Source organism: Lepus europaeus, chromosome 12, assembly GCF_033115175.1.
Source record: "Lepus europaeus isolate LE1 chromosome 12, mLepTim1.pri, whole genome shotgun sequence".
Lineage (NCBI taxonomy): Eukaryota > Metazoa > Chordata > Mammalia > Lagomorpha > Leporidae > Lepus > Lepus europaeus.
In genome coordinates, this window is record NC_084838.1 from 239,898 (window position 1) to 253,045 (window position 13,148).

The 13,148-nt window shown below is 63.5% G+C and overlaps 1 protein-coding gene across 1 annotated transcript in view; it reads right to left on the reverse strand.

Moving 5' to 3' along the window:
* The window catches only part of CACNA1B (calcium voltage-gated channel subunit alpha1 B), a 197,268-nt gene extending 184,822 nt beyond the window's left edge, over positions 1 to 12,446 (reverse strand). The window contains exons 1-3 of the mRNA XM_062206823.1: positions 12,163 to 12,446; positions 11,441 to 11,546; positions 8,536 to 8,675 (exon numbers count right to left, since the gene is read on the reverse strand). Of these exons, the coding sequence (XP_062062807.1) occupies positions 8,536 to 8,675; positions 11,441 to 11,546; positions 12,163 to 12,446 (530 nt within the window). The remainder of the gene's footprint in view (positions 1 to 8,535; positions 8,676 to 11,440; positions 11,547 to 12,162) is intronic.
* Positions 12,447 to 13,148: the final 702 nt, after the last annotated feature.

The following is a 13,148-nucleotide window of genomic DNA, read 5'->3' on the forward strand; positions in this document are numbered from 1 at the left end:
TCCTCTTCCAGTCCAGCTCTCTGCTGTGGCCCGGGAGTGCAGTGGAGGATGGCCCAAGTATTTGGGCCCTGCACCCGCATGGGAGACCAGGAGGAAGCACCTGGCTCCTGGCTTCAGATCAGCGCGGTGCGCCGGCCACAGCATGCCGGCCATGGCGGCCATTTGGGGGTGAACCAACGGAAGGAAGACCTTTCTCTCTGTCTCTCTCTCTCTCACTGTCTAACTCTGCCTGTAAAAAAAACAAAAACAAAAACAAAAAAACCATGCAGAGGATTGTATCCTGAAAGCTACATTTGCTGATGAAAGAAATCAAAGAATATCAGCATACGGGGCCAGCGTTGTGGCGTAGCGGGTAAAGCTGTTGCCAATGGTGCCAGCATCCCATATGGGCGCCAGTTCAAGTCCCGGCTGCTCTACTTCCAACCCAGCTCTCTGCTATGGCCTGGGAAGGCAGTAGAAGATGGCCCAGGTCCTTGGGCCCCTGTACCCATGTGGGAGACCCATAAGAAGCTCCTGGCTCCTGGCTTCAGATCAGCACAGCTCCAGCGGCTGTGGCCATCTGGGGAGTGAGCCAACAGATGGAAGACCTCTCTCTCTCTGCCTCTGCCTCTCTGTAGCTCTGCCTTTCAAATAAATAAATTTAAAAAAGAATATCTACATAGATGAGGTGGAGAAACAACCTGTGCTCATAGATTGGAATCTGAACACAGTAAAAACATCAGTTCTCTCCAAATATACAATTCTAGCTAAGGGTGTTTTTCTGTATGTATATTGACAAGTATTCTAGAATTTATATGGAAAGCAAAAAAAAAAAAAAAAAAAAAAAAAAAAGCTGAAACAACGTGAAAAAAAGAATAAAGTAGGAGGAATGAGCCTACCCAATTTTAAGAGCAGAGACATAACTACAGTAAGCAGTACAGTGTGGTCTGTGGAGCTACAGTCACACAGAGCAGCAGACAGAAGAATTCGGGGCCAGCGTTGTGGTGCAGCTGCTGCCTGTGACATTAGCATCCCATGTGGGCACCAGTTCAAGTCCCAGATGCCCCACTTCTGATCCAGCTCCCTGCTAATGGCCTGCGAAAGCAGCGGAAAATGGTTCAAGTGCCTGAGCCCCTGCACCCAAGTGGAAGACCAAGAAGAAGCTCCCGGCTGCTGGTTCAGCTTGGGGCTGTTGTAACCATTTGGGGAGTGAATCAGCAGATGAAAGTTCTCTCTTTCTGTCTCTCCCTGTCTCTCTGTAACTCTACCTTTAAATAAATATAATTTAAAAAAAAAAAAAAAGAAGAAGAAAGCAGTCAGAAATAAACCCAGCAGATTTTTTTGACAAAAGTACAAAACAACTCAATGAAGAAAATACAACATTTTCAATAAATGGTCCTGGAGTAACCAGAGATCCACTGGGCAGAAATGGAAGAAGAAAAAAAAAAAAACACTTCAGCCAATGTCTCGCACCCGATACAAAACTTAGCTCAAGGTGCATCGTAGGTTTGTATAAAACGTAAAATGATAAAACCTTCAGGAGAAAGATTCACAGGGGAAAATCTTCGTGGTTGGATTGGCCAAGGGCTCTTGGACTCAACACCACCAGCACAGTCCACAAAAGGGAAAATGGACACGTGGGAGCCACTGAAATTCAAGACTTGGCGCAGGAGGCCAAGCAGCAGCCTGCAGTGCCAGCATCCCACGGCAGCACACCGGCTCAAGTGTCAGGGGCTTGGCTTCCAATCCAACTCCCTGCTGCTGTGCCTGGGAAAGCAGCAGAGGACGCCCACGTGCTTGGGCCCCTGCACCCGCACAGGAGATCCAGAAGCAGCTTCAGGCTCCTGGCTTCGCCCTGGTCCAGCTCTGGCTGTTGCAGCCAGCTCAGGAGTGAACCAGCAAATTAAGATATTTCTCTCTCTCTCTCTGGCTCTCTGGCTCTCTGCTTTTCAAATAAATGAAATAAACTTGAGAGAGAGAGAGAGAAATAAAAAAGCTACAGACTGGGAAAAATATTTGCAAACATATCTGACAACAGATGAATTTGAAACAATCCAACCAGAACATGAGCAAAAACAGGTGGACACAGACTCCCACCAAAACGCGTTTACAGACAGGAAGTGAGCTCCCAAAGACGCCCAGGACTAGGGGTCACAGGAGACCCCCAGCCAACAAGCAGGATGTCAGCATGGGCAGGCACGGACAGCCAATGCCAGTGAGGGTCCTGGCCACCAGGTCTCTTAGGGCTGGTGGACACAGCCGCGGCACAGCCAGTAATGCACTCCCCATCATCGACCCCAGAGGCACGAACACTGACATTCACACAGGAGCCTACGCACACCATGCACGGCAGCAACAACGCCCGCGTCCTGCGACCGGTAAACGGCTAAGCCACGCAGCTGCTCCACAGCACGCACCTCCCAGCACAGAGAAACCAACTCACGCCAGAACCTGGGCGGCAGGCAGTCCAGTGGCGTGGTTCGTGATGCATTGTCCTTAAAACAACAGAATCACAGACGCGGAGAATCGGCGTATGGCTGCCGGATGTAGGCAGGGCCGAAGCAGGGCAAGGCTAGGCGGGAGAGCCCCCTGGGCACTGGGATTCTACAGTTAGCTCAAAATAAAAACTTTGTTTCAGAACGAGGCCTCCATGTCAGCACCCAGCTTGCCTGGTTTGCAGAATTATTTTATCAGGCCAGCAGCCATCACAGAAGAAACCTGACAGAGAGTCAGCTTTTAATTTTCATTTATCTTTTCACGTCTCAGATCTCACACTGCCCACTCTCCTCTTCCTGTCAATCTGGGAGAGATCCGCCCCGCAGGGCTCTGTGACCAGGCCTGCACCCACGCTCCAGGCTGGGGACCCAGGCGCGAATGCACACCCAGGGAACTGCCCCTCCTGGGCGGGGCACAGTCCAGGCTGCCTTGCACCTCGGGGGTCTCTGCATCCCTGGGGAGACCCAGCCCCCACCCATCCCTGTTGATTGGCTGAGATGGGAAAGGAAGTGCTGACTGCTGTCCATCTGGAGCCGTCCCTCCCCCACAGCACTCCCAGAACAAGGGTCTGAGATAGCAGGTGCTGGGGGAGGATTGGGAGAGGCTCCCTCGGGAATTCCTGCCCTCAAACAGGAGGGACTCCCCCCTGCCTGCAGCCTGGCCCATCTTTGGCCCCCTTGAGGCCCCTTGTCACCAGGCGGTGACAGGAGGTGTAAGAAGCACCACAGTCAGGACAGAGCCAGAGGAGGGGACAGGGTGCCAGAATCTTTACACAGGGCCTGTGGCACTGCAGGCTATGGGCTGTACCGGGATGGTGTCCCGGGCCTCCAGCTCCGTCGCCTCCCCATGCCACCGCTGTCACTCACCAGCTATCACCACATGGGCACCCTGAACCTGGGTTTCCAGCCTCCAAGACCTAGACACATACATCTGCTGTCAACAGCGTCCAGGCCGGGGGCCTTGTCTGTTGGTACCGCCAGGAGAGCTGTTGCAGGCACCCACGGGAATGAGGTGGCAGAAACGACTTTGTGGCTGGAGCCAGAGCCAGAGCAGGGCAGCCTCTGGGAGGGGCAGGTCCAGCCAGGTGGACAGCAGGGGCTGGGGCTGGGAGGCAGGAAGGCCCCAGTGGAGGAGGACCCTGGTGCCCAGCACTGCCACCCAGGCCCCAACTCGGGGTTCGTGTGGTCAGCTGAGTGGTGGGGGCAGCCTCTGAGCCTTGGAGAAAGGAGACTCGGGGTGGGGGGTGGGGGGGCTGCGAGGGCTCAGGCCGACAGGTCACAGGGCCGGCGGAGGCTGGGCGGTTGTTCTGTGACCTGCTAGGACCCTACGCTCCAGGTCCCTGCTCTGTCTGGCTGCTTGCTGGAACTGAGAACAGCAGAGAGCAAGCTACAAACAGGATGGAGGGGTGGGGGTGGTGAGGAATCCAGCCGCCCCTCCACCTGCACGGCCTGGGAAGGCCCAGGAGCCAGGCCAGCACCTGCAGTCCCACCCACTCCAGGCCTAGTAACACAAGAAGCCATTAGCAGCCATTCCCGCCTCAGTGTGAATTTGCAGCTCTCAGCTCCCGTGCGAAATGGAGCTGAGCGGGGAGGCAGCCTGCGGGGGAAGCCACCACCCAGTGCAGCGAGGCAGGAGCTTGAATCCCCGCAAACCCTGGGCCAACTGCCCCAACCTCTGTGTCTGGGCTCCGGAATGCAGCAGCTGGTGGGGGCAGCACTGGGGGGGGGGGGTGCACAGACTCGGGGGGCTTCCACCAAGCGAGGTGGCAAGGTGGCTTTTACTGCTGACAACCAGTTCAGACCCACCTGAGAACCCTGGCCAGGGCCCTTCTGCCCATCAGCCGGCCCCACACAGCTGTGCTCCCGCTCCGAGCTGGCCCTAGGCTGCACTGCCCCCTGCCCCTCCTCCCTCCCGCTCAGTCCAAGACACCCCCAAATCCAGCCTTGAAGGCTTCCCAGTGTTTGTGAATGACCCAAAGCCTCCCAGCATGTGGCCCCTGCAGCTACTGTGGGCAGCCCAGCACACTAGCCTGTCCCCACCTACTGCAGCTGTGAGCTCAGGGTCAGCTGCTCAGAGAACAAACCGTCCCTGGGGAGAAACGGAGCGTACACCTGCAGGACTCCCACACCTGGAGCCCAGCCGGGTGAGAGGCTCAGGCACAGGAAGGCACTACCGTGAGCAGCACCGAGCTCCTGGGCCAGGGACCTGGTGCACACGTCAGGCCCAGGAGCTGTGACCTGTGACTGGGGTGGCAAGAAGGCCCGTCGTCCCCAGCGCCACAGAGACTGCAGCTGGCCCACGCCCAGTCCAGCCAGCATCAGGAGGGCAGAGCCCAAGCCCCTCCACACTGGTGGACAGGGTCAGTGCCAGCCAGGGGCCCAGCTCTGGCTCAATCCAGGCAAAGAAACAGAGCAGAAAGGAGGCACAGTGGAGGGGGGGGTCCCAAGTGCGGAAGACGGGCCCCCCCCCCCACCATGATGGCCTCCAGGCCCTGCAGAACCAACACAGACCTCAACCTGGAGGAGCCACAGCTGAGCCACACCCGGGCCCTGTCCACAGCATTCTGGAGCCCCATGTGTAGGACTGGCAGTTCTAGGGTGCCCACAACAAGGACTCCACAGGTGTCCTCCTCCAGGCCTGCTGTGAGTCACTAAGGAGGGCTCAGAGATGCTGCGTGCAGGCCTCTCGCCCAGGCCCCAGGACCACTTCTCAGAAGGCAGCCCCTCCCCGACGGGCTCCAGCCACATGGGGTAGTGTCACGCCCTCCAAAACCATTTCACGTCTCAGGTGGGGAAGGGGAGAGGGCACCCAGGACCCCCTGGTGGAGTCTCAGCCCTAGACCTGAGAGCTGAGGCGGGACCTGCATGGGGGTTGTCTCTGCTCACTGCTGGACGAGCACTGGAGTTGGCCCATGCTCAAGTCCAGTCTCTGGGAGTCTCCTGTGCCTGAGCTCAGACAAGGGCTGTGGCTGGCCCTGCGTGGTGCCCCTTGCCTTGAGGGGACCCTATGAAGCCTAGCCGTGCACCTGCTCTGTCTCTCCTGCACCGTCTGTATCCACGTGCCCAGAGAGGAAGCAGCAGGGGTCACCAGCAGGCAACAGCTGAGTCCAGGAGGCTCAGGTTGGCAGTGTCTATGGGCTGGCCATGGGTGGCCAGTGGCAGTAACCACTGAGCTCCACGGCCCACACTGCTTTTCCCATAAGTCTGAGGCCAGGGAGAGAAGGCCGAGCTCTAATTGGTGTCCTAGAAAGAAATGCCAGCTTACTTCAGGGTGAAGTGCGATGCAGTGGCTGGGAGTGTCCCCTTGGGAGCCACCTGTGAGCTGAGAAAGTTAGCCTGCTGTCCCCCAGGACACCAGACAGGCTGGGCCTAACGAGGGGAGGGTGGTCCTGCCCCAGGTGGAACCAAGAAGGGGAGGCCAGGACACGGGGACACGCGGGGGGACCGCAGCTGTTGGACGGCGGGGACTGTGCACCCCCAGTCTCCCTCTGCTCCAGGAGGCCAGCAGGCCTGGCCCCTGTGGGTCGTGCGCAGCACAAATGGGATAGGGCTGTGGAGCTCACAAAGCCCTCTTTACCCTCCCTCCTCTCTGCCCCATTTCTCTGTCACGCTTTGCCACAAGACTCCCCAAAAAGTAAAAGAGCTGCCTTGGGGAGCCTCTCCTAGTGCTTTTCTGCCAGACCCAGCTCTTACCCCGCCACTCGGCTCCTGTCGCAGACGCCCCAGCCAGTGACCACCCGTAAACCCTGGCTGCCCTGGGTTTGGCCGCCAGGCAGTGTCTCCTCTGTGCTCCCCACACCCTAGGAATCCCATGGGGTCCCACTGTGCCCCTCATGGCCCCAGCTCCCCGCTCAAGGCCACCACCAGGCCCAAAGCCTAACCCTGGCCTCGTCCTCTGGTTTTCTCTGTGGGAAACAGGGTGGTCTCTGCTGCGGGCCCTCAGCCCTGAGGCCTCCACTGCATCTCTCCAGGGGGCCAGGGCTGCCTTGTCCCAGGAGACACAGCCTCAGGACTGGGGCGTGGTGGGCTCTGGTCACTCCTGGGTCTGCCACACGTGCAGGTGCTCAGGATAGGGTAAGACTGAGTGATGAGTGAGTGGGGATAAGGGGCAGCTCCAGTGGCCAGACATACACAACGAGCAGAGGGACAGAGGGTGCAACACCCGGAGCTGCATGACCAAGCAGGACGAGCAGGTACCCCCAGGCTGAGGCCCCAGGAGCACACCCTGACCACGGCACCCCGGACCAGCCCTGCAGCACCACCAGCGGCCACACTTCCTTCAAGGAGGAAGTGGGGGCAGGCAGACTTCTCTTGGGCAAACTCAGGAACGGACCAGGAGCCAGGAGCCATGACAAGGACACGGCATCCTAAACAGGGACCCAGCTGGCTCTGTCCTCACCCATGGGACCAAGGGAAAGTCCTGGGTGGTCACCCTTGGACTGCCCCAAAGGGGAACAGAGGCCCCAGATGACCCCAGCTACCCAGGACAAACAGGCCCATGAGGGCAGGCAAGGCCTCTAGCAGCCTCAGTGCCACAGGGTGCTGACAAGACCTCTCAGTTCTCCTGGCCCCTCACAGCTTCTCCAACCTGCATGGGATCCTCCAGTCTGGAGCCTGAGACCCCAGCCCAAACCTCTCCCAGAGCTGACTGCAGCCCCAGGCACAGCCCAGATGCAATGTGGGGCAACAGCCTGGCCCCCGCATCCTGAGCAGGTGTGTGCCTGCCAGGGCTTACACCCTCTCACACTGAGGGCAAGAATCGAGGTGGGGGCACCCCCACAACCCCCACACCAGCCTGAGGCAGAGGGACCCCGGCTACCACTGGGGAGGAATCCAGCTTCACTGGGCACCCGTCCAGGGCATCACTGCCTCTGAACACCAATTACACAAACCCTAATTAAAACCAACGAAGTAACGAGAAACACCGGCGCGCAGCTCCCCACGGGCCGGCTCCCCTGCGCATGCAACCCCCAGCACAGGTCCTCTGCCCCATGGGGCCCAAGCAGGAGCAACTGAGTGGCTCCCTGGGCAGCCCTGGGGTGCACATGAGCCCCCAAGGGGTGGCTTCCCCACTGGGGGTTCCCTTCCCAGCCCAGGGCTGTCGCAGGGGCTGCACGGGCCCAGCCCTGCACAGACAGCAAGAGATGGTCAAGGGACAGAGATCAGAGACAGAGATGGGAGAGGGGAGGATGCCAGGGGAAGAGGCAGACAGAAGCCCGGAGGGAGGGGCCCGGGGCCAGCATGGGTCTAGGGGCTCACAGGGGCTCATGGAGGGACTCAAGCTCCCCTGGACCTGGAGCCCAGCCTCGCATCCCCGCCTCCAGCACCATGTGCAGCACCCAGGGGGTAAGGTCAGCTGCGAGGACCCACGGACACCCCAGGGCACCTCCAGCTCGCTCACAAGGCATAGGCTCAGTGCCCCTCCCAGGTACCCACCCCAGGCATCCCCCAGGGACATCCTGAAAACGACGCAGCAGGCACAGTTCTCGTCCTCGGGGACCGAGGGGTAAACAGCATCGCCGCAGCGCAGGGGGCCCGCTTCCTCCCCCACCTAAGGACATTCCGCCCTGGGCGCGCACAGCACACGCGGCTCTCCCCCAGAGACAGCCACCAGGGCAGGAGCACAGAGCCTGCCTCACCCAGAGGGTTTCCTGCTCCCCACAGCAGCCCCAAGGCCCCAGGGAGAAGCAGGCTGGTCCCTGCAAACAGGCTCTGGGAGCCAGCTCCCCAGGCTCCACTCCCTCTCCACCACCAGCAACGGCTCAGCTGCGGGCCTAAGAAATAGGCAAGCGTCCTCAACGTGCCCATCAGGGCAGAGGGGCAGCGGAGACTCCGCTGGACGGCCCAGGGACGAGGAGCAGGGCCACTGCCCACACTCCCAGCCTCGGCCACCCTCGGGTTAGCTTTCTACCTCTCCAGGTTGCTCAAGGCCACAGACTGAGCTCGGCAGGCGGAAGACAGCCCCTCCCAGACTGCAGGCCGACCCTCTCCTCCCTGGGAAGACCTCACAGCCCAGCCTCACACCGGTCCACGGCAGGGGCCCGGGCAGGGGCACACCTACCCCGTGAGGACGACCACGAAGTCCATGACGTTCCAGCCGTTCCGCAGATAGGAGCCCTTGTGCAGAACAAAGCCCAGGGCCAGGATCTTGATCCCCGCCTCGAAGCAGAAGATCCCGATGAAGTAGGGCTCAGTGTCGTCCTGCAAACAAGCACATGGCAGGGTCCCCACTGCCCGCAGCTCCCCAGCCGGCACGCCACCTGCATGGGCCGTGGCTCCCTGTGCCCGTCACACCAGGGCTTGCCCTCATGCCTCCCGCCTCTGGCACCCCAGCCTCTGCACTGGTTCACGGAGAGGCCAGGACCCAGCCCACGGGGACCTCACCCTGGCCTGCCCCGGGGAAGGCAGTGACGGGGACAAGGCTGTCTGCGGTGTGACAAGGACACTCCAATCCCCGTCATAAAGCGCAGGCACATTTGGAAAAGCTGTCAAGACGCCAGCCAGGACACCTGAATCCCCCCTCAGTGCCGACTCTGCTCTGACTCCAGCTTCCCGCTAACGCACGCGCTGGGCGGCAGCGGTGGTGCCCCAAGTGGCTGGGTCCTTGCCACGCACGTGGAGACCTGGACGGAGCTCTGGCTGGCAGCTCCAGCTCCGTCCCTGCCATTGTCTGGGGAGGGGCCCGATGGCTGGGAACACTCTCTCCCCCTGCCTCTCAAATAAATGTTTAAAACTTTTGAAAGAAAATAAAAATAAAAAGAAGTAGACAGAGGCAGAGAGGCTGAGAACACAGCTTGGGGGTGGCAGAGTTGGACTCAAACCCAGGACCCCTCAGGGTCTGGCCCTGGGCCCCAGCCCCAGCACTAGGCTGCTGGACACAGCCAGCCTTCCCAGGATTCTGTGCAGCCAGCACAGCTGGACAGGAACACACAGATCTTAGTGGAAAACAAGTGGGGATGGGTGCTCCAGGTGGAGGCAACGGCATGGCCAAAGAAGGAAGACAAGAGACGGCTGGCAGTGTCCCTCCCCCCAGGCCACGTCTGTGCCAACACGAGTGGCGCTGAGCAGAGCCGGGGCGGGGAGGCGGCCGTGGGAGGACATGGCGCGGCACGTGACAGAGCAGAGCACGGGCACAGGCGAGCCCGGGTGAGCTGGATGTGGAGGGAGGCCTGAGGACTCTGGACACTGACCCCCGAGGGCTGCAGCTTCAAGAGGCAGACCAAGGGGTGGCAGGGCTGTGGCCAGCTTGACCTCAGGACTGTGGACACCACAGCAGGAGGCTGCTGTACTCTGCAGGGAGGGGCAGGGCAGCAGGGGCTGGCCCGTGGAGCAGTTGCCAGCGGTGGGTGTGGCCAGTTCCCACAACCTGGGCCTGACTCCCAGGAAGCCTGGCCCTCCAGGGCTGTCCCCATCGGCCTCGGCCTGCACCTCCTCCTCGGCCCTGTGGTGGAAGCTGCCGGCACCCAAGAGGCTGGGCCTCTGAGCGTCCATCGCGCTGCCCCGATGCTGACTCACCACAGGGGGCAGAGGGACCTGCACTCTTCCCAGCCTGCGGCTTCTGGTCCAGTTTAGTGGGGGAGGGGGAGGGGCCGCTGATCACTGGCCCTGGGGGAACAACTGGGTCCGCCCAGCACAGCTCTTTCAGGAATTGAGGCAGCAGCCCACTCTTGACAAGCACATGGCCCAGAGCTGGACTGGGAGGGAGTCTGGGTGGTGGTGCTCAGCAAGCCAGGGGCTCCTGTTGAAGGGAGCTCTGGAACTGATGGGTGAGTGGGACAGGGAGTCCAGAAGGCCCCGCCCAAGGCCTGGCTGCAGGCAGCCGGGCAGCTCCCCTGACCCAGCCAGGCCCATGGGCTCCTGGGCAGCAGCACCAACTCCCAGGTCCTCTGTCTCCTCTGCCCCGCCAGGTCTGAGCCTGGCTCTGGGCTTGGAGTCTGTGGATGGCTGATCAGACCTGCAGGGTGGGCACACTGTGCCCATTCACCTGACAGGCCAGCCCCTAGCCCCTAGATGTGCACCTCCATCTGTGTGCACAAAGCACACCCCCCACCCCAGCTACAAGGCCGGAGTTAGCACAGCTGGATGCCAGGCTCGGCCCTGACCCCGGGCAGGTCCCATTGTCCTGGCTCCCCTGGGATCTACCCTGACAAAGTCCCCTGGAGCTCCGGCCACACCCTGGGTCCTGGCGCTGGAAGCTGGCAGCCTAACCACCCCACCCCCTGGCCCCAGGTTCCTCACCCTTCCACCCTCAAGTCTCAGGGTGGACACTCATCCAGGTCAGAGCAGGCGCCTGAGGCCCAGAGAAGGTGAGAGAGAGAGCCCCAGGGTCCACGACTCACCCTTTGGGCATCACAGGGCTGGGACCAACTGCGCACTTCCTGCCCTGGGCTCCCTGAGAACTCCTCCCCCCCTGCCATCCACCCTGGCTGCGTATTTGGTGCCCCCAGCTGACCACAGACGCCCAAACTTAGCATGGACGGGGTCTCCCTCTGAGCGCTTCGCAAGCCTCATCTCAAGTAGAAGCCAGGGTGGGAGGGAGGACAGGCGACGTCCTCCGGGAGCCCGTCCACTCTTGATGCGGCCCTGCCCTGCACAGGCTTCCAGCCCACCCCGGCCCACACGGAGCCCAGCTAAGGGGCCAGGGCACTGTGCCCTCTCTTTGCAAGTGGTGCCCACCCCAGGACTCCACCAGGCTGAGGACCCCAGCCCCACACCCTACAAAGCTGCAGGCGATCCAGGGAGCTCCTGGCAGGAAGGAAATGGCTTGTCTGGCCTGAGAGGTTGTGGAGGAAGGATTGTGGCCCTCCGCCCTCATCCGCCCTCGGCCTCGGCTGCAGGAAGGCTGGCTGGACACCGCCCCACAGCCTGCACAGGGGTCGCGTGGCCTCCGGGTTAGAGGGCAGCTGCGCCGCAGGAGAAGGGTGTGCTCAGGCCCTGAAGGGCAGCGGGGCCCAGCCCGCACTCACCAGGCGCTCGGACATAGGCGTCTTGTCTCCATCAGGCAGGTGCTGCTCCAGGGCCAGCACGATGCAGTTGGCGATGATGGTGGCCAGGATCATGTACTCGAACGGAGTGCGTGGGTTAAGGACCGGCGGGGGAGGGGTGGCCGCGGGCGCGCTGCAGCAGCCGAGCGGCCGGCTCCCGGGGGCCCGCGCTCGGCCCCGCGCCCTCTCCCGCGAGGCGGGGCCGCTGCTGCCCCCTCCCCGCTCCCACCTCGGGTAGCGGCGGTGAGGCGGGGCCTCTGCGGCCCGGGCCCCCGCCCCCGCCGGCCGTCAGCACCGCGGACAGCGGCGCCGCCCGGCTCCGCCCGGCTGCGAGCCCCGAGGGGCGGGAGCGTGGCCTCCAGGGCGGATCCGCGCGCGGCCGGGGGTCCCCTCGGGGCCCGGGATACGTAGGACCCAAGACCCCGCGCGCGCACGCTGGCACCTGCGGCCCGCCGACGCGCCCTCGCCTCCCGCCGGCAGCTCCTGAGCGCCGAGGAGCGCCGAGCCCCGGCCGAGGGGCTCCGCCCAGCCCCCGCCGCGGCCCCGCACGCGCCCGGCCGCGACGCGCCCCTGGCCGCCTGGCCGCGCGGCCCCCGCAGCGCGCCCCCCGGATCGCACCGCGCCCCCTCCCCTCCCGGCCGCGCGGCCCCCGCAGCGCGCCCAGAGGCCCCGGCCGCGTCGGCGCGCGCAGCCCGGCAGGATATGGCCACTCGGTGATGCGCTTGGCGTATTTGCGGACGACGTTGTCCTCGCTGAAGACGAAGAGCGAGCGGTTGACGGTGAAGCAGTTCTGCTTGACCGGGATGGGGTTGTACAGCGCCATGGTCCGCGCGCGCTGCGCGATCGACTGTTTGTAGAGGACCCGCTGGCCCGGCGGCAGCCCCCCGGGGCCCGGGCCGCCAGCCCCGCCGGCCCCGCCGCCCCGGGCCCGCTCCCCGCCGCCCGCGCCCCCATAGCGGCCGCCCAGCTCGTCCCCGAAGCGGACCATGGCCACCGGGCGCCGCGCGCATCCCCGGCCCGGCGGCTCCGGCAGGGTTGGCGCGCCAGGCGATCGAGCCGAAGCCGCCGCGGAGCTGCCGGACCGCACCGGACCCCGCCCGGCCCGGCCGCCGCCGCACCCGGCTCCGCGGCCCGCGCCACGCCCTATAAGGGGCCGGTCACGTGGCGGCGCCCGGCCAATCCGCGCCCTCCCGCCCGCCCCGTCCCGCCGGCCCCGCCCGCCGCCCGCCCCCGCCCGAGCCCCGAGGCGGGCGCGGGGCTGCACGGCCCCAGCCCCCGGCTGCATCCCGGGCGCGGGCGCGGGCGCGGCCGGGCTGGGGAACCGCGCGCAGGTGCGCTGCGGCGCCCAGGTATGCCCGGACAGACGGCGCTCCGAGGACCGCAAGTGGCTGCAGGGCCCGAGGCGCGGACGGCGCTGGCTGTAGCAGCGGGCACGGGCCTCGCCCGAGAAGGCGCCGCCCCCGGCCGCGGGTCCCTCGAGTGGGCCTGCGCCCGCCCGCTTTAGTCACCGCTCGCTGGCCCAGCTCTCGCGCTCAGGGACCCCCAGGCCCGCCGCTCGGCCGCAGCCCTCCGCGCGCCCCGCACCCACGGACCGCAGGGCGCGGCCCCCGCTCGCAGGCGTCTCTGGTGGCCCTGTCGCGTGAACGGGGGTCGCGGAAGCGCGAGAGAGGGACTGGCTCTGCCTTCTGTT